This window comes from Ciconia boyciana, chromosome 9, assembly GCF_034638445.1.
Source record: "Ciconia boyciana chromosome 9, ASM3463844v1, whole genome shotgun sequence".
In the NCBI taxonomy this organism is placed as follows: domain Eukaryota; kingdom Metazoa; phylum Chordata; class Aves; order Ciconiiformes; family Ciconiidae; genus Ciconia; species Ciconia boyciana.
In genome coordinates, this window is record NC_132942.1 from 10,471,831 (window position 1) to 10,492,194 (window position 20,364).

Below are 20,364 nucleotides of genomic sequence, written 5' to 3' on the forward strand. Positions count from 1 at the left end.
GGCACCCCAATAGGCGGATGGGGTGGATGGTGTGGGAGTGCATCGCTGCACCCATCAGCGTGTCCCCCCCTCAAGGTGTTTGTCCACACTCATGGTCCTGTGTGCTGGTCCCAGTCCTGCAGCATTGACTGGGCCCAGGTGCCTGCTTCCAGTGGGCCACAGGTACGGGTTTACATCCCACGTGGGATCAGACCCAAGCCGGGGCACAGACCCTGGGGGAGGACAAGGGACACCAGGGGCAGGATCAAAGGGACACTGCAGGCAGGATCAAGTCCTAGCAGAGGAGGGGACCAAAATGTCCCCCATCCCCTGGCCGGGACTTTGCCGCGGGGCAGGGGGCTGTGGGGCTGCATCCTGCCGGCATTTGCTTCCACCCGCCGCTCTCAGCTCTGCCAGCAGCCGCTCTCCCCGTCCCCATCAGCATCGCGGCACCCAGCGCGTCCCCATCCCCGCTGGGGCCGGCCGGGGGGGGGCCGCGGGGAGCACCCTCCCCTCCCCGCCGGCAGCCTTCATCCCAGGCCGGCTGCCTCCTCCTCCTCCTCTCACCGCCCGGGCACCTTGGGGCTGGCAGGAGAACAATAGCAAGGAGGATGAGTAAGATGGTCCCCATTGCCTTGGCAACGCACTCCCGCGCTGCCGGCGCGCAAGGAGTCAGGCAGCTGCCTGAAAAGCGCATTCTGCCTCGGCGGAGGGGGCTGCCGGCGCAGGTAGCATGGCAGCCCCCTCCCTCGGCGCCGTGGCCCACCTCCCACGCCCGCACGGGCAGCGCCACGTGAACGCGCCCGGCTCCCCCACAGCCACCAGCACGCCGCCGGCACACGCACACGCCGGTGCGGGCAGGCACACGCGCCCGGCACACGGCTCGGCCCAGGCTTGGGTCCTGTGCCGTCCGGCTCGCCGGTGCCCGGTTGTGCCAGGGAGCGGTGGGACGCAGTCGAAAGGGTCTGGCCGGGGAACGTGTCCCCTCCGGGGCTGCCCGGCGCGAAGGCAATGGGTTTCCCGTGGACGTTCACTGCTGCGCTGCCTTCACGTGCGGCTGCCCACGTTATCTGTGGGCAGGGAAACCAGGCTGTGGAGTTGATGGGGTGCTGGCAAATCCCTTGCTGCCCCCTGGGCTCCCCTCCCCGGGCCAGGCCATGCTGCGCCGCTGGGAGGACCCGCAGGGTTGCCCAGGGCTGCGAGTGCCTTGGGATGACATGGACGTTACCGGGAGATCTAAAAGCACCAAGCGCCCTAAAAATAGCACTGCCTTCCCAGCTGCCTCGGCGCAGAGGTGCTGGGGGGGGACCTGATCCCTGCCGGCACCCCCTGCCCTGGGTGCCCCAAAACACAGCCCGTGCCTGGGGCTGACCTGCCCCAGCTCTGCGGGGTGGGAGGGCACTGCAGCTGGGACACCGCAGCCTGGTGGCCGGGCACATCGCCCTGGATGCTCCTGGGTGCAGGCCAGGCCCCAGGTGCAGGCAAGGCCCTGGGTGCAGGCAGGGACACGGCCCCAGGGCCGGCTGGGGGACACGGGCAGGGACGGGGGCACAGGGAGGCACAGCCCCCACTGCTGGGATGGCGGCGTGGGGCTGTGCAGGCCCTGGGAGCTGGGCGAGTGCCCCATGGCCCCCTGCCCCACAGCCCCACAGCCCCCTGCCCCACGGCCCCACAGCCCCACGGCCTCACGGCCCCACAGCCCCCTGCCCCACGGCCCCACAGCCCCCTGCCCCATGGCCCCCTGCCCCACGGCCCCACAGCCCCCTGCCCCACCGCCCCGCAGCCCCCTGCCCCATGGCCCCCTGCCCCACGGCCCCGCAGCCCCCTGCCCCACGGCCCCCTGCCCCACGGCCCCACGGCTCCCCCACGAGACCCGCCCCGCACAATCCCCTGCTCCCGGCTGGCCCCGCCCCAAGTGGCCCCCCCCCTCATCGCCCCGCCCCTTTAGGCCATCACCTCCCCGTGCAGACCCCACCCCATCTTCCCATCTCCCATTGGCCAGAGAACAGCCAATCAGAAGGGCCTTGCAGTACCCACCCCGCCCATTCCGCGCTCCACAGCGCCCCCCCCACGGCCATCCCGGCGGGGATCAGCCAATCAGAGCGCCGTTTGCTGAAGGGCGTGCCCTCAGCCACCCAGAGTGGCTCTTATTGGCTGCTGCCAGGGCGGCGGGGCGGGGGCAGCCATGTTGGGGCGGCAGGGCAGCGGCTGGCTCGGGGGGCGGCGGGGCCCGGCTGGCCTGGCGGGGACGGCCCCGGCGCCCCCGGGCCGCTGGCCGTGGTGGAGGCCCTCTGCGGGCGGGCGGCTGCCGCGGCGGAGGCGGGTGCGGCGGCGGGGGCCCGGCGGGGGGGGCTGCCCCGGGTGCGCGGCCGCCCCGGGTGCGCGGGCTCCTGGAGGCCATCCGGCGCTGCAGCCGCGTCCTGCGGTGGCCTTGCCCCGGCGCAGGGACAGCGGCGCCTGGGAGGTGGTGTGGGGCTGGCGGGCCCAGCTCAGCCGGCAGCGCCTGCCCTGCAAAGGGGGTGAGGCAGGGAGCCGCGGCCCCGCGACACGCTTCTCCATCCCTACCCAGCCCTGCGCGTGGGGCTCTGCTGGGCTCACCCCCGCCCGGCTCAAGGAGCGGGGAGCCCGAGTGGGAGGCATCTGCGTTAACATGGTGGTGGTTGGGATGCCTACGCGGTGCCCAGGAGGATGCCGTCCTTGGACGCGTCCCGCAGAAGGACGAGGGATGCCTGGAGGAGGCAGCTTTGCCAACCTCAGCTGCAGCCCAGCTGCTCACGCTGGAGCACAAGAACCGTGGCTGGCGGCCACCCCGTGTACGTTTGACTCCTCGTCCTAAACACCGCATACTCGCTGTCCTAAACACACCTCAAAGCGGCGACAGTTGTTCTGAGCCCGAGGGGTCCCAGCCTCCTGTCCCCTCACCCTTAGCCTGAGGCTTTCGCCACGCTGCGGCCGCACTGTTTGAGGTGCCACCACAGCAAAGGCCTGTGTCTGTGGGATGGCCAGCTGGTAGGAACCTGCTTTCCATTCTGTGGTGATCTGGAGGAACGGGTCTAGCTGAACAATTGCTGATCACCTATTGCGAGTAGATGCTGCTGTTTCAAGAGTCAAAGCCTTTCCTACAATGCCTCTGTGCCAATTGTGGTAAAAAGCCAGGGACTCTTAATTTCTTCTCTCTCCTTTCCCAGGGTTTCGTTTCAGCAGCTCAGTCGGTGTCGATGAAGTAAAAGCCCTGGCTGCATTAATGACATACAGATGCACTGTAGCGGGTAAGTACAAGGGGAACGAAACGTGCATGGTGACTTGGGCATGGGATGGGGCTGTGATACCGTGAGTCAGAAAAGCTCGTTAGATGCTTTGAAAATCAGAAGTGCTCTAGAAGTGCAGGATGTTCCTCTGGGCACGGATGTGCGAGGGCAAGGCTTGCTGTGGCTGCAGAATATGCCGCTGGCAGTCCAGGATGTTTCTGTTAATCAGGGAGCGTCAAGCATCGTGCTTCTCCGATGCAGTCTCTGTGCCTGGGTTGTCATGGATTCAGCTCTAGCTGGTGGAGTTGGTGGCAGGCTCAGGGTCCGTATCCTGTCCTGCCTTTGGCTCTGCTCCACAGAGGCCGTGTGGCGTTAGGGGGGAGCCATGTGTGGCGTGGGGAAGCGGTGGGCCCTTGCCTGGATTCACCAACAAGGTCATGACTGCCACAGTCGCCTTCTCCCCCTGGGGAGCAGGCAGAGACCATCTGTCTGCCTTACCCGGTCTTTTCCAGACGTTCCTTTTGGTGGTGCCATGGCAGGTGTGAGGATCGATCCGAGGAAATACTCAGTGAGTTGGCTCCTCTCCTTCCCCCACCAACGGCCCATAACTCACGCTCCATTTGCACAGCCCTTCCTCTCTGTGCGTATCACAGCAATGCACTCTGACAAGTGGGGGGAGACATTTGTAGTGAGTAACACTCACCCAGCGACTGCGAAAAGCAGCTCAGGGCGGGGAGAGGGGTGGTGAACTCTGTTTTATGGGTGAGTGCATCTGGCCAGACACACACTGAAGGAGCCTGGAGTAGGGACGCTCCTGGCCACTGCCTGCTGTGCTGGGAGAAGGTGCAAATCAGCGAGGGGTTGGAAGGGCAGTGAGCAAAGGGACCAGGAGTTCACACATCTCTTTTTTTCGATCCAGGGTCCCAGCTGCTGTGAATTAACTCCCAGGAGATGTCAGGGTGTGCCCTGTACGTGCAGGGCAGGGCAGCTGCCAGATGCTGTACTGTGGCTCTGATTTTTCTTGGGGCCTGTAGTGACAACTATGTTTTGTTGTTCTTGCACAGGAACGTGAGCTGGAGAAAATAATGAGGCATTTTACTGTAGAAATGGCCAAGAAGGGATTTATAGGTGAGAGTGGTTTTGTCCCCATTCTGTAAGCAGCGTGTGGCTTGCAGGCAGGGGAGCGGGCAGCGGCTGCCTGGCTGAGCAGGCACAGAGGCTGCTGCTCACTCACTGCCTGTCAGCAGTGCTCACTGCCCTGGTGCTCTGCTGTCTGTTCACTGCTTTGCTCTGCCTGCGCTGTGAATTTGGAGCAGGGGGAGCCTGCTGCGGTGCTGAGCACGGCGGGGCTGGCCAGGCTGCCCCCCAGGTACTGCTGGGCAGGGGTCTCACCTGCACGTTACCCTTCATTCCCACTGGTCTGCACAGCCGCAGGGAGGAATGAAGGTTTCTCCTGCCTTAGCGCATGATAGAGAGCTCACTGGGTGCTGGTCACAAGGCAAAGACCTCTACATTCCTTCTGTACTTTAAAGTGTTGGGAAGGGACATGGCAAAGACCCTGCGAAAGCCAAAGACATTCATGCCTGAGGGGAGCTGGGGAGGCCCTGGGGCACAGGCAGCACCACGCTTTGGTCAGGGGACTCCCTGGTGCGCCCAAGGACATGACAAGCCTGCAGAAATCACCTGTCTGTGCACATGCCATTGGTTGGAGCAAAGCAGTTGAATTGCAAAGACAGGATCTGACAGATTTTTCTACCTCCACAGGGCCTGGGATTGACGTGCTGGCCCCTGATGTCAGTACTGGGGAGCAGGAGATGTCCTGGATAGCTGACACTGACACCCACAAGCTGGGGTACCGGGTAAGCTCCGACAGTGCTGGTTTGGAGCCCAGGATGCCATGGGCACTACAAGGGTTCATGCCCAGAGGCCCTTGCCAGTGATTTGCTTTAGGTTTAGCTGAGGCTTAGGGGAGGGTGAGGGAAGCTGAGGCTTGGGGAAAGTCCTCTCTAGAGGACCTGAACCAGGTGAGACCTTAACCTTTGCTCTCCCCATCGCGGCTTTGCAAGACATCAATGCCCAGGCATGTGTAACAGGAAAGCCTGTAGCCAGGGAGGCATCCGTGGGCAACACTCTGCCACTGGGCGAGGAGTCCTGCCTGGCATTGAGAACTACATCACCAACACAGACTACATGGACTGCATCGGCCTGAGCCCCAGCTTCCCCAGCAAGAACTTTGTGCTGCAGGTGAGTACAAGGACATCTCCTTGGGATCTTTCTGCCTCTCCTTTCCAGGAAAGCTTTCAGTCTCAGTGCTGCCTGGACATGATTTCCCAAATCTCTCCTCACCCTGTAGCCAGCACACGCTCCTTTGAGCAGTTTTTCAGACCCACTGTGTGCAGAGGTCCAGGAATGCCGCACTGCTCACACTGCACAGGCATTCCCAAGGTTTCTCTGTAGCCATCTTGTCTGAAATCGCTCATAAAATGGAAGCTGCGACTGACCCTTGTCTGTGCAGCAGGCAGAGCAGAGAGGTGGCAGGACACAGGGGGCTCTACCAGACTGGGTGGAGAGAGCCAACCCCAGTGACAACGTCACATTTTTGTCACCTCCAAACCAGCCACAGCGAGCTGTGATGTTACCCACAGCGAAGGTCCTGCTTGTGGGTGCAGCCCCCATCTCTTCTGGGTGCTCTGTGGGTCTGGCCCACAGTGGCCTGCCTTGCCCAGCGACCTGGGAGCTCAGTGGGACCCTGCGGGTGCCAGCCCTGCCTTTTCCCCTCTCCTGCCAGGAAGGACCTTCCCTTCCCTGCAGCCCAGGGCCTGCTCACAACTGCGGTGAGGTGCTTCCCCCTGCTGTAGCTCCAGGAGCTTCTACTCTGGGCCAGGCACTGCTGCCCCAATCCACTGCCCGCTCTGCCCACAGCTGCCCATTTCCTGCTGAGGCCACTGCTCTCTGCAAGGGAGAAATAAACTGGAAACCGCGCAGCTGAAGTCTTGCCTGCGGCCGGCACTTTGTGCTTGCCTCTGAGCGCTCGCTCCTCGATGCAGCTCCCTGCCGCGGGGAAGAGGCTTTGAACCAAGGCTGCACCCGGAGCTGCTGCCTGCAGTGCCCTCAGGAATGGCCCTGCCTTTGCTTGTCCCTTCCCTTTCTGCACACCCTTCTGCTTTGCTGATATGGCAGAGAACAAGAAGGCTGAAGTCCTTGGATCCTGTTTGTATAATTTTGCTGTGTATGGGGGATGTTTTTGCAGTCTCAGGAACCAGTGTTGCTTTTAGGAGCTGTACCAAGCTGGCAAGCACTTTGGGGCAGACAGTGCAAAATCATCTGTTCCCCTAAGAAGAGCTGGGCTACCCCCATGGCTCTGCCTCGTGCTGGTGCCGTGGCAGCCGATCGCACCCCCTCAGTGTGAGGTGCAGGAGGATTGCTCGGATTGTGCCTAGATGCTGCGTGGTGCCCACCAAGGGACTGTGTTTCTCACTGGATCTGTTTTCTGTTGCGATCAGCTCTTAGAAGCTGAACAGCATGCTGTGCTTGGAACATCGCGTCCAGGAGCTCTGGAGGTGATAAAGACAGGCTGAGCTAGAAGCCTTTAACCCACGGGCTCTGCTTTTCACAACCCTCTAACTAGCCAAGATCTCTGTCTTGCCAGGTCCTAGTCTCCATCCAGCCAAATCATTCACCAAGAACTGCTAGATCAGGGGTTCCTATTTGTGGTTCTCAGCTCAAGCTCCTGAGAGGGGCCTGTAACCGGAGCAGCAGGTCAGTTTTCAGTGTTTGTGCCCATGACTTCCCTCTTCCCAGACCGTCTCCGCTCTGTGTTACTGTAGGGCTTTGGCAAAGAGGGGCTGCACACCATGAAGTACCTGCACGAGTACGGAGCCCGCTGCATCTGTGTTGGGGAGACAGATGGAGCCATTTACAGCCCCAGAAGGATCGACCCCAAAGAGCTAGAAGACTATGAGCAGGTGAATTAAGCCCAGCCAACCCAGCCCCTGTTCTTAGGAGGTCGTGGTCAGTGCCTGTCTCTGAAATGCCCACGGAGAAGGGGGCTGCCCCCCACCTTCTGCAGAGTCCAGCTCTGAGGGCAGTGCTCGATGCTGCCAGGCTGGGCCCAGCAGGGCTCTCTGCTCATTCCAGGACCATGGCACCACAGTTGGCTTTCCAAAAGCAGAGCCCTACGATGGCAGCATCCTGGAGGTGCCCTGCAACATCCTTATCCCTGCAGCTATTGAGAAGCAGCTCACGAGGGAGAATGCACCCCGGGTGCAAGCAAAGGTACAGACTGCTTGCACCGCACACTCTCAACAGGCCCTGCATCAGTGCAAATGACAGCAGCCCAGCCAAACCTTCGCTGTCGGCACTCAGCACCCCAGGGAGGTGTCACATCACTACGCTGACAACTCGCCCGCTGTGCCAGAGGGCCAGAGCCTGAGGCAGAGGTGGCAGGTCACATAACTCGGGGGAAGAGGAAAGACTGAGCCCTTCCCTTTGCTGGCAGGGGACAAGGATTGTTGGAGTGACTTTGGCTGACTCTTCTGGCATCCTCAGTCTTCATTGCTGTATCAGATCCTCCCCCCAGGGCAGGGGAGATGATGTCCTCGAAGGTACTGGGTGTCACAGTGTTGACACTGAAAATCATGGGCAGCAGATAAGAGTGAAAAAAGTAGGGGACTGCTATGAATACCAGCTTCCTCCCTTCACTCTGAGCTCTAGGGACCAAAGGGACAGGGCTTGCTGGGACCTGGGACTCTGTCACAGCCAGTGTCTGGTGCAGCCTGAGCCTTTAATCATTCTGTGCGAAACGTGAGGTCTGAGCTTTTGCTCATCCTGAACAGCTTCGGTGGGTAGGCGAGCGCCCAGACCCCTGCCACCAGAAGTGGCCTGGTGGGGGGGATCCAGCAGCAGGGAAAGCAGTCTGTCACTGGTTTCTTCTGCCTATCTCGCCTCTGCTCTCTTTGTGCTCTCAGATCACTGCAGAAGCTGCTAACGGCCCCACTACACCAGCAGCACACAAGATATTCCTGCAAAGAAACATCCTGGTCATCCTGGTATGTCCATCCCCATGCACATGGGGAGATGGTGGGCTCATGGCTATTAGGGCCACATGGTGTTGTCAGCAGCACCAATGTGGATCCAGCTGGGCTCTGCCAGGCTCTGGGATCAGGCAGCATTAATGGTGCTGTCTCAGTCAGCCTGTCCTCTGCCTTGCCCCCAGCTCCTGAGCACATCTCAGATGCTGGTTTCCCTTCTGAACCCTCCTGGTTCTTGGCTGCAGCAGCAATAGACCTCAGGGCTCCTGGCCAGCACCGAGATGTCCTGCGGCCGCTGATGGGCCAACAGCAAACCGTGCCACATCACACGGGGTGTCAGAGCAGCTGGTGTCTCTGCTCAGAGGCAGTGCAGAGCCACCGTGGCTCTAGGATTCAGCCATCCCAGTAACCTCAGGACTGTCTCTGACAGCAGAGCCCAAGGGTATGGGGAGGAACCCAAGGCAGAGGAGGAGAGATCCCCAGATGGGTCATGGGTCTCAGGGTCACCCTCAGCAGCAAATCTGAAGCGTGTACTGCCTTTGGCAGGACGTGTATGTGAATGCAGGTGGTGTGACCGTATCCTGCTTCGAGTGGCTGAAGAACCTGAACCACACTAGCTATGGCCGCCTCAGCTTCAAGAGCAGGAATCCAGCTACCACCTCCTGCAGTCAGTGCAGCACAGCCTGGAGCAGTAGTTTGGCAAGGCCAGAGGGGAGATCCCCATCGTCCCGTCACCAGAGTTCCAGGCCCGCATGACTGTAAGTGTCTACAGCCATGGAGTGTTGTCCTGGCTCACTTGTTTCACATTCCCAGACGCTCCTGTCTGCCACCCCAGTGCTGAAAGCTGCGTTTGTGGCACACACAGAGCCCCCTGTGCTATCATCCCACTAGTGGAGGGGATGGAGTGGAGATGCCGTGTGTGGTGGTACAGCCCTACCATTTGAGGGTGCTGCTGGGTGCTGCAAGGAGTCCCTTGGGAGCCAAACGATGTGCTGGAGCCAGCTGCAGAGGTGGCAAGCCAAGCTTAGACCACCTGTGGTGGTCTTGCACCGAGCAAAGGGGCTGTGTTCTATAAATGGGTTTGGGGGTCCAACCTCTAGCCTCTCCCACAAAGGATTCACTTCTTCTCCCCCTCAGGGTGCCTCAGAGAAGGACATCGTGTATTCGGGACTGGCCTACACCCTGGAGCAGTCAACCAAGGTACCTCCACGGGCTCCTAGCCTCGCCCATCCCTGCTGTCGGGCCCCTTGCCTCGCTGCAGAGGCTTTGTGCTGTATTTGAGTGGTGCCTACCCACAGCACCCCATCACCACTCCCAGTGGGTCAGCACAAGGCCTGGGTTCATCTTCCCAGTGATGGCTGTGTCCACACTTTGGGTAAAGACTCGTGCTCAGCAGTGTCCCTTGTTGCTGTTGGGTCCCTGTCCCTCTCTCCATCCTCCTGAAACTGTGTTCCCCATTTCCAGGGTTGCTTAAATAAGCCAGTGGGTGCAGGATGGTGCCGGCACTGCTGGGTGGGGGGTCTCATGCCACCTCTCGGGGAAATGGCTGCGTGCCATGCTCAGAGGCATGAGTAGTGTGTGTGCAGCTCACCTGTGAGTGCAGCGTCTGTCCCTAGGGGAGTGCTGGCAGGCAGCAGTGGGAGAGCATCTCCAGACCCGCTCGTAGGCGGCTGCAGGTCTTACAGAACAGCCCGTTTGGTTGTTTGGTGTGGAGGTGACCTCTTCCCCTTTGGCTGCTCCCAGGGCCTGGCCTGGTGCTTGCACGTGTGGCGCTGCCTGCACCCTCTTCTCTGGGTCCTCTGCCCACCCCTCGCCCCCAGACCCTCCCAGCACGCACCAGCCTCACAGCTCTCCTCTCTCTCTAGCAAATTATGACCATGGCTGCAAGGTACAACCTGGGCCTGGACCAGAGAACCACTGCCTACCTATGCGCTCTGGAGAAGGTGTTCACCGTGTTACAGTGAAGCCGGCTTCACCTACTGACACAGCACCCGGCAGGGCTGCCCCAGGCGTCACTGCCAGCCATATGGTGAGGGTCACAGTCCTGCTGTGCAGGGGGTGCCTGGGACACCGCGTGCTGTGCAGAGGGGGCACCCTGGTCTCTATAAATGGTTGGTTTGAGCATGTTCTCTCCCTGCTGCCTGGTTCTCAGCTCTCCTGGGCAGGGGGCTGTCTTCATCCCTTGAGCACATCCCTTCTGCCCCAGCCCCTTTACAGCCTCCTGGGCACTGGAGGAAGCCGTGCTGATGCTGGTTTGGGTCTGCTTGCCCGTGGCTGGCAGAATTGGACAAGGGAAGAAAAAAATGCAGTTAGTTCTAGGGGAGGGGACAGCCCACGGCACAGCCAGCCCCAGAAACAGCTGTCTCGGTCCTTTTAATAACGCACGGTGGGTGCTGCAAGCACTGCTGCAACTGGCGCAGACACGGGGAGCAGAGCCAGGGCGGGGATTTGCAGGCATCAGCAAACCTGTTGTGTGTCCGTGCTGACTGCTGCAGCTTCACTCTTTGCTGGCAAAGCTGTCGAGCCAGCTCGGGTTGGGGATTTGATCTGATATTCATGGCAGGGAGACTCAGCCCAACCTCTCAGCCTGGCCTGTGCTGCAGTCAAGGGGCTGGAGGCTGGTTGGGGGCTCAGGCTGGGTTGGTGGCCCTGCCCTGGGGGAGCTGAAGGCCCAAGGACTGCGCTCTGGGGTGGGCACAGGACCCCTTGCTGTGGTGGACATCGCTAATGGTGTGTGGCAGTCACCTGCCCTTGAGGTGGTCACACTGCAGCTGAACGAGCCACAGGTGCCAGCCATGTCCCCGGCCCCCTGAGGGGAGCAGGGTCACGTAGGAAGGTGGGGACAGCAGAGGAGAGGCTCCCCTTTGCTCTGCGCTTCTAGCACAAGATCAGGGTGCGTCCCTAGGAGGTACCTCACAAACAGCAGCACATCGTGCTGCAGGGAGGACTGCGGGAGGCCTGCACCCAGTACCTGAACATCCTTTGCTAGCACAGCCAGCGTTTCCTGGGAGGGAACCAGTGCTCGAGCCCAGGACTGTGTCTAGCCTCATCCTGGCTCGAGGTCCTCAGCCCCAAAGGGCCCCCTGCATTCGCCTGCAGGCGCAAAGCACTGCAGCCAGCACACAGGCAGGTGGTACGGGGACGCTCCTGCACCCCACGCCTCAGCCAGAGCGTGAGGCTGACACAGCAGCGAGCAGACGGGAAGGCATCTTGTCCTCACGAGAACCCAGTCCTGCCCACTCCCCCAGCCAGAAGGGGTCAGCTAGTCTGCCCCAGCCCCTCATTCCTCTTCCCAAAACTACCCCTACCACCAAAGCACAGGGCCGCCCCTCTCCCCAGGGAACCCACAGCCAGGACCAGAGGGCTACAGACAAGAGTTGGCTTTATTCACGGACACGGGGGCAGCTGTGTCACTGGCAGCTGCCCTCGTATTGCACATCCAGCGACGGGGGCGGGGGGATATCCATGCCACGTCACAACACAGCGTCGGCACTACGGGACCTTGGGGGGGGGCGCAGGCACCGTCACCACCGAGCAGGCTGGGGAGCGGGCTTGGGCGCCAAGGGTTCACAAAGGCAAAAGACCCGTCCACCCATAGATAGAGATAGATATATATAAAAAAAAAGTTCCATGATGACCAGAGCAGAACCACAGGGACACACGTGCAAGCAAATGTACAGCAGCCCATGAGCAGGTAAACATGCTTTGTACAGACACAGACGCGCTGGGACGCGGCCGGGGTTTATGGCGCTGGGAGGGATACAGAGCGATAAACCCAGGCTTCACGGACACACGCACACACGCACACCAGCCCCTGTGGGCAGTGCCCACGGCTTGGGCACGCGCCGGGGCTCGGGGGCTTGGACATGGCGGGTTTTTCTCACTGCTAGACATGGTACGGAGACATGGACACAGTCCCTTGGAACGGAACTGGAGGAAGAACTCGTGAGCGAACGGGGCAGGGGCACCCCTGCTCCTCCCCGGCACGTGGGCACCGGCCGGGGCCAGCTGGGGAGGAGCAGGGGGCTACCGGCGGTTCGTTGTGCTGCTGGTGGAAGAGGCGAGGACGGGGGTCCATTATGCCTCTGGCTCGTATTCCTGGTATTCCTCCTGTGGGGTGGGGAAAGAAAGAGCCAGTGAGAGAGCTCAGGTGGGGCACGGAGCCCCTGTCCCCCCCAGCCCCACGCCAGCCTGCCCATGAGGCTGCAGGGCTGCGTGCATGGGGCACCTGGGAGCAGGCAGGCTCTGGGCTTTACTCCGGACAGCGATGGCCATGGGCATGGTGAGTGCTGGCACCCCATCCCTGTGACCCCTGCCACCCCGTCCCCTCACCTGCGGGGTCTCCTCGTAGTTTTCCCCCTCTGGCTCCAGCAGCGGCTCGACCAGTGGTTCCTCAGCAGCCTCCTGGGCCACCTCCTCCGGCTGGGGGTGAAACGGGGGTTCAGTCCCATGCAGACAGCCCCCCACGCGGCACCCACCCTCCCTGCCCCTGCCAGACTGGGGGAACCTGGCAGAGACCAGCAACGCACCCGGGATGCTGGGGGCTCTATCTGGGGGGCCCAGTGGGGGGTGGCTGGCAAGGGCACCCTGGGCACACACCAGCCCACCTAGCTGGGAGGTGACAGGCAGGAGTCCATGGGAGCAGGGCCTGGGTGTGCACATCCCTGCACCGCTCCCAGACCCAGCCCCAGGCAGGTGATGGGTGCTGGCACCGCGTGGGCCCTGGCGGGCTCCAGGCGCTGGCGGGGCCGCGGGAGCATCCTGCATCCCTGGCAGGGGAGGGTGGTGCTGGGTAACCCCTCCCCGGGGCTGGCAGAGCAGCTGGCAGCAGGGAAAGGGGGGCAGCCAATCCCCCCCGTGCAGCAGCGGTGGCGGCGGTGGCCTCATTTCTTCAGCTGATGCTATTTTGGGCTAAGCTGGAAGCCAACGGCTCATGGGGGCGGTGAGATGCAAACCCACTGCCCCTCCCTGCCCCTCCGCTCCCACAGCTGTCAGGTCACCTCGCAACCGCTGGAGCGATGTGCCGCCGGCCCCGCGCCGCTGGCCGCCATGCAGGAGCCCGCACGCGCACACGTCCGCGGCGGCCGCACACGCAACCGGCACGCTTGGGGCAGCGACGCCTGCCTGCCCTGGGCTCAGGCAGAGCAGCTGGGGACCCTCGGGGTCCCCCCATGCGGCTGAGGAGCAGCCGAGGGGCTCCCCGCCAAGCCTGGGGGCAAGCCAGCCTCCCTGCGGGCATGGCAGTGGCCGGGGGGGGTCTCACCTTCAGGTCCGCAGGGAACTCCTCCTTCTTCACCAGCCCAGTGGCTGCCGCGATGTTGCCAGCGCCCGAGAACGCCGCTTCGCCCAGCTGGGACGCCTGCTCCTTTGCTTTCTCAGCCACTGCAAGAGCCGGGGGTGCCCATCAGTGCCACCCCGTGCCAGGGAGGGGTGCCCAGCCACGGCTCCATGCCCCGCACCACCCGGGGGGGGCTGCTGGGGAGTCACTGGACAGGATCGGGCCCTCCCTGCCTCCCTGCCCAGGCACTGGGGAGCGGAGGGGGCCGGGACGCTGCTCTGCAGCTGGGCAGGGAGCGTGAGCAGCCACCGCAAATCCTTCGTTGCGGGCCCTGTTATATAAGAGGCTTTAGCCGGGTGACATCAGCCCCTCAATTAGCCTCTGATCTCGTTAGCGCGTCCGTGCTCTCGGGGTACCGCGGCAGGGAGCCGGAAGGGACTGTACCTGAGGTGACGCCTTGCACCACACCTTGGGTTTTACTCCCTGGGGGTAGAAAGAGACAGAGACAGGGTTAGAGGGGCTGGCGGCCGGGCTCTGCCACGTGCCGTGCCCAGGACCCTAGCAGGGCTCTGCGAGCTGGGGCAGCATCCTGTCCGCACCCCACGCCAGGGCAGTCGGGGGGCTGAGCACCCTCCTGGCTCCCTGCAAGGCTCCTCCAGTCCCTGCAGGAGCCCAGGCTGGGGCAGCACAGGGCCGCCGCCGCGTGCCAGGCAGGACAGAGACCTTGGGGCCCAGCGCCGTGCCGGGGCGCAGCCGGGCAGGGTGAATGCCGGCCGTGCCGCTGAGCAAAGCCTCCCGCGGGAGCCGGGATCCACACCCGGAGCTGGTGCCAACACGGCACGGGAAGCCCCACAGCCAGAGCTGCCCAGGGCCGGCTGCTGCCGCTGGCCATGCCGACCCTGCCAGGCTCCCTTCAGGCAGAGCGACACCACCCCCAGATGCCGGGACACCCCACAGGATGGGAGCGGGGTGCCTGCCACGAGGGGAAAGGCAGGGACTGGGCAGCTCCTGCAGGATGAGGCCTCGGGGCGCTCCTGGAGCTGCTGGACCCCCGGCCAGGGCACGCACCCCTGGGGGGTCCAGAGCAGGCACCCACCACCGCCCAGGGAAACGGCGCCGGCGCCCCAGCCCTCCCTCAGAGCTGATGCCCTCCGGAGCGGGACAGAGCCCCAGCCCTGTGCCCTCCCTCCCTCCCACTGCAGGCAGGGGCGGCCTCAGCTCCCTCCCCGAGCAGCCCAACACCCCAGCCGGGCACGCAGCCTGCGCGGGAGCTGCCTCCTCCCTGCCAGCCACATCTTCGGGACTTGGCCCCGAATGGACCCCGGCCCCGAGCGGCAGCGCGGAGGGACCCCCCCAGCCGCCGGCTGGGTGCAGGGGAGATGCCGGCAGAGCCGTGGTGCAGGATGCGCTCCAGGGCACGGCCTCTCCGAGGGGGACAAACGTGTCCCCGGCCCCCCGGCTCCGAGCCGGGCACATCCCAGCACGGGGGTCACCAGCTCCATCACGGTCCCTCTGCGCTCCTGCCCCAGAGCATCCTCGGCGAGGAGCCGCGGGGCCGTCGGGCTCAGACCACCGGGAGCCGCAGGGGGTCTGGTCCCCGGGGGCCCCATCCCCTCAGCCCGGGGACCAGCCTCGACCCTGCCCCTGCCCGCGGGGCCCCATCCTCCTGCCTGCACATGGCCTGTGGGCAGGGGGTGGGCAGGGCACTGCGGGCACCGGCCCTCTGCCCCGGGGCACCCCGCCTCTGCCCCGGGGCACCCCGCCTCTGCCCCGGGGCACCCCGCCGGCAGGGTGGTGGCGGCGGGGAAGGGGCAGGGGCAGGCGACGGGTGGGGGAGCGGGGCCGGGGACAGGTGGGGACAGCAGGGGGATGGGCAGGAGGACGCAACGGCAAACGCAGGAGCAGGCAAGGGCAGGCAGAGGGGGCCGGCGGGGGCATGCAGGGGACGGGCGGGGACTAGCCGGGGGGCAGGCAGGGGGCAGGCAGGGGGCAGGCGGGCCGAGCCGGCCCTTACCGACATAGAGGACCCCCTCCTTGGTCTTCTCGGCGGCCTCGGCCACCCCCTGCTTGGTCTTCTCGGCGGCGGCGACCACCCCCTCCTTGGCCTTGGACAAGCCCTTCATGAACACCTCCATGGCGGCTCTGCGGGGAGAGGCCGCACGGCTTCACCCCGCCCCGGCCCCCCCCGGCCCGGCCCCGCTCCCGCCCGCCCCGCGCATCCCCGCCCACCCCGCGCCCCCGGCCCCGCCGCCCGCCCGCCCCCGGCCCCGCCGCCCGTCCGACCTGGCTCGCTGGCGGCGGGGACGGGCGGGCCGGGCCGGGCCGGGCCGGGCTGCGGCGGGGCGGGCTCAGTGCGGCTGTGCCGGGGCCGCGCCGCGCCGCGCCGTGATGCGCGGGGGGGACCGGGCTGAGCCGGGCCGAGCCGTGCCCGGCCGTGCGGAGCCGTGCCCGGCCGCCCCCCCCCGCCCCGCCCGGGAGCGCGCCCCGGCCCTTTGCCGCCCCGGCCCGCGGGCTCCTTCCCCGCAGGGCTCGGCACCCCCGGGACGGCCCCATCACGTCGCACCTTCTCCCCATCCGCACCCGTCCTGATCCCGTCCCACGCTGTCCCCAGGCTATCCTGTCCCGGTCCCCGTCACGTCCCATCCCATCCTCTCCCTGTCCCATCTCCTCCCGATCCTGATCCCATCCCCTCCGCTCTACAGGCTGTCCCCATCCCATCCTGTCCCCGTCCCACCCGCTCCGCGTTCTACGCTGTCCCTATGCCATTCCCGTCCCCCATCCCATCCTGATCCCATCTCCTCTTCGTCGTGCCCTCCTCCCACCGCATCCCACCCCATTCCCATCCCACCCTGTCCCCACCCCATCCAATTCTGATCCCATCCCCTCCCCATCACATCCCACACTCTCCCCATCCCATTTCATTCCTCTCCCATGTTGTTCCCATCCCATCCTATCCTGATCACATCCTCCACATCCCGTCCCATCCCATCCCATCTCATCCCCACGCCCCATCCTGACGCTACCCCGCCCTATCTTGTGTACCATCCTGCCTTGCCCCACACCATCTTGATCCCACCTCCCACTGTCCCCACCTTACCCCATCCTACCCCCCCATCCTGATCCCATCCCACCCTGACCCCTGCCCTCATCCCCCAGCTCCCTGCCCTGGGGGAGGATCCCCCCATCTCCCTGCTCCCCAGGAGGGGCAGGCCTGGCACCCCCTCCCCAGCACACCGCCCTCCCGCCCCACCAGCTGCAGCTGGGACGGCTGCCTCATCCCGCCCGCCTGCTGGCACTTAAGAGCCAGAGGCGGCCGGGGGGAAAGGCTGTGCTGGGCAGGATGGCTACAGGGGAGCAGGTGAGTGCTCTCCCTGTGGGCTGGGCCTGGCAGCAGAGCCTAGGTCAGCCCTGCCATCCCCTCGGGGCCCCTGGCCGTGGGATCCATGTCATGGTGTGGGGGTGGCTGGGGGGCTGCAGGCTTCCTGCTGGGGTGGCTTTGGGGCTCCTTGGGGCTGTCCCTCCTTCCCCAGCGGAGGCAAGAGGAGTGGCGGCGGCGGAGGGCTCAGCAGCAAGAGCTGCTCCTGGCAGAGACCCTAGGCAAGCACCCCCTGCAGAACAGGTATGGGGGGCCCAGCAATGGGCAGCCTCTCCCAGCGCTGGGAGGGGGGTGCTGGGGCTGGACGGGGTCCGGCATGGCTGACCCCCCCATCTCCCCTCCCTCCCCAGGTGGGCACTGTGGTTCTTCAAGAATGACAAGAGCAAGATGTGGCAGGCAAACCTGCGCCTCGTCACCAAGTTCAGCACTGTGGAGGACTTCTGGGCGTGAGTGTCCCATGGGTGGGCAATGCGCCCCCTCCAAAGAGGTCCCGGTGGGGGGGTATGGACCAGAGGAGGGTGCTGGGGGTCCCTGAAGCATCTCTTTTCACCTGCTTCTGTGTCTTGTCTCCACCTGGCACAGGCTGTACAGCCACATCCAGCTCGCCAGCAAGCTCACATCTGGCTGTGACTACTCCCTTTTCAAGGTGCGACATCCTCCCTGCCGCAGACCCTCCTCAGAGCCCCCTGCAGCACCCAGCATTACGGGGGCACACTGGGTGCTGGTGGGGCTGGCAGGGTGCCCTGGCCATAGGGTGGGAGGGGAAGCCTGGCTGGGTGCTCACAGCTCCCTGAGCTGGCTGTGGCCAGGTGCTTGGTGCCCCTACCAACCCCACGCCCGTCCCCAGGACGGTATCGAGCCCATGTGGGAGGACAGCCAGAACAAGCGTGGCGGGCGCTGGCTCATCACCCTAGCCAAGCAGCAGCGGCACACCGAGCTGGACCGTTTCTGGCTGGAGACGGTGAGTGTGGCCCTGCTCGGGCTGGCCTGCAGGGTCCCGGCAGCAGTGTTTCCCCCTGCCCCTGCTGAGCCCTAGCAGGGACTGTCCCGCACTCCCCTTCTCCTCCCGGCAGCTGCTGTGCCTCATCGGGGAGATGTTTGACGAGTACAGTGATGAGGTGTGTGGAGCTGTCATCAACATCCGCGCCAAGGGGGACAAGATTGCCATCTGGACCCGGGAAGCAGAGAACCGGGAAGGAGTCACCCACATTGGGTAATGCAGCTTTGGGGGGGGGTGCTGTGTGGGGCCAGGTTTGGGGGGAATTGGGGTCCCTGGGCAGGGAGCCGGTGGGAGAAGCAATGCTGCCCCATTTACACAGCCCCTTCCCTCCTCCAGGCGCGTCTACAAGGAGCACCTGGGCCTGTCGCAGAAAGTGGCCATCGGGTACCAGGCCCATGCAGACACGGCCACCAAGAGCGGCTCTCTCACCAAGACCAAGTTTGTGGTGTGACTGTGGGGGGAGTGGGGCACTGCCCGCGGGGTCCCCCTGTCCCATCCCACAATGAATGGCTGCAGCTGAGCATGGCCTGTGTGTCCAGGACTGGGCCAGGGCTCTGGCACCCTGGGGTGGTCTCCTGGGAGGGGGATGATGCGTTGCCCGCTGGGTGAGTGGGGCTGCGAGCACAGAGCTGGCATTGCCCAGGCATCACTATGGGCTTGAGGCACTGTATGTGTCCCCCTGCCTTCCCCAGAGCCTGGGACCGGTGCCCCTCTCCCTGGGGCTGCGCGGGTGTCCCTCTGCTCTGGGGGACCCTGGATAGTCCCTAGGAGGATGCTGGCTCTGTCATCCCCTGGCCAAGGCACGGGCACAGCTCACTACCCTGTGAGCCTGTGTGTAGGAGGGGGTACCAGAGCCCAGCTCCTCTGGGTTGGCTCAGCCTGAGGGGCTGGTCCCCATCTCCCCCAAGCCCCTGCACATCAGTGGGACATGGGTCTGCCTTCTCGGGAAGACCAGCTGCCCAGTGTCCCCGCAGCTGCCCACCTCGGGCTGTGTTTGCTCGCATCCCCTCCCACGGGCACCTGCAGCACAAGTGGTATGAAGCTTATTTGCTTCCCAAGGGTGTATTGGTGCCAGACCTGCAGGTTCACAGCTCCAGCCCATTGAGCCCTGGGAGTTTGCTGGCTCCTCCTTTCCATGGCCCATGTCCTCAGCTGTCCTGGCCCTAGCTGCAGAGGGGCCCCCACTGCTCCAGCACAGCCCAGCCCACGGTCTGTCCTTTAATCTTTTATTTGTTTTTGATTGTTGGGTCTGTCCTTTCCCTATGCCTATTCAGGTTCTTGAGGTGGAGCTGCCTGCTCACCTCCTGACAGTGCTGCCTGCACTTCTGGCCTCACTGCAGCTCTCTTCCAGGAGCCTCCTCCATCCCCTCCAGGAGCACCCTGGGCAGCTCCAGCTCAGCCCAGGGTTGCACCCCGTCAGGGCAGCACGTCCAGCCCATCCATGCCTCCCCGTGAGCCCAGAGCTGGGGCCACTTGTCCCCCACAGCTGTGTGGTGCCTGTGCTGGCTCAGTGTTGCCCTGCCTGCAGCTGGGATTTGCAGAGAGCTGGTCCTGCAGAAGGACAGTCTTGACTACGTCTCTGCCATTGCAGTTGGTTAAGGCATGTCTGGCCACAGCTCTGCAGGCAGGTGGTGCGGCTGTGGCACCCTGGGCGCTGGACCCTGCAGTGCAGCCCCACGGGGTTTGCTGGGGCAGGCTGAGCCCTGCCCTGCTCTGGGATGCTGCCATGGCTGCACAGGGCTGTGTCCCTGGGACTCAGCTGCCCTTCTCCAGGGCCACCAGCCCTGCAGCTCCCCTGAGGCAGCTGCGCCAGGGCTCTGCCTGCAGCCTGCCTGCCCTTCACTGCCTGCCGTTGCCCCTGTGCCAGGCACAGCGGGGGTGAGACATGCTGCCAGAGAGGGGAGGTGGGAGCTCATCCCTGGCACGCAGCGTGCCAGGCCGTGTCCCTCTGTCCTTGAGTCGCGTGCTGGCCCTGGGCTGCTTCCCTGTGCAGGTACAAGGGGGACAGGACCCTGATGTCCTCCCTGTAGGGCAACCGGTGCGGGGGTGCTGTGGGCCAAGCTGGCCCCACGGCCGGCAGCACGGCCAGGCAGGGAGTGGGGAAGAGAAGTATGGGGGTGGCTGGTACCCCCAAGCCTGGTGCGCCTGCAGGCGGGGGAGCCGAGGGGCCCTGAAGAGGGACCCGGGCATAGGGTCTGCCTGCCCGGCTGGGGCGGGGGGCTGCAGCCTGCCCCGCCCGGCGTCGGTCCGCACGGGCAGCGCGTGCCGCCGGGCGGGCACCCGGCTGCTGCCTGCACTGCCGGCCCCTCGCCACGCGATGGTGCCGCTCGCCCGGCCTTGGCCAGCTCCAGTACGGCAGGGCTGGCAGCCTGCCCTGCCTGCAGTGGGGTACCCTCCACCCTGCCCTGCCTGCAGTGGGGTGGCAGAGCTGCCCCAGCCCCCCCCGGTGAGAG

At 64.6% G+C, this 20,364-nt stretch overlaps 2 protein-coding genes and 1 pseudogene across 2 annotated transcripts; 2 read left to right on the top strand and 1 right to left on the bottom strand.

The window, feature by feature from the left end:
• The first annotated feature begins 3,208 nt into the window (after positions 1–3,208).
• On the top strand, positions 3,209–10,240 carry LOC140656984 (glutamate dehydrogenase 1, mitochondrial-like; annotated as a pseudogene).
• Positions 10,241–11,651: 1,411 nt separating this feature from the next.
• On the bottom strand, positions 11,652–15,670 carry SNCB (synuclein beta). The gene is made up of 5 exons (XM_072872835.1): positions 15,550–15,670; positions 13,980–14,018; positions 13,521–13,639; positions 12,590–12,679; positions 11,652–12,367 (listed from the first exon to the last, which is right to left on the bottom strand). The coding sequence occupies exons 1-5, from the start codon at positions 15,668–15,670 to the stop codon at positions 12,335–12,337; spliced, it is 402 nt and encodes a 133-aa protein (XP_072728936.1). The 3' UTR covers positions 11,652–12,334.
• A 1,205-nt stretch (positions 15,671–16,875) lies between these two features.
• Positions 16,876–18,362, top strand: EIF4E1B (eukaryotic translation initiation factor 4E family member 1B). The gene is made up of 7 exons (XM_072872653.1): positions 16,876–16,893; positions 17,066–17,154; positions 17,262–17,357; positions 17,494–17,557; positions 17,759–17,872; positions 17,985–18,124; positions 18,248–18,362. The coding sequence occupies exons 1-7, from the start codon at positions 16,876–16,878 to the stop codon at positions 18,360–18,362; spliced, it is 636 nt and encodes a 211-aa protein (XP_072728754.1).
• The last annotated feature ends 2,002 nt before the right edge of the window (positions 18,363–20,364 follow it).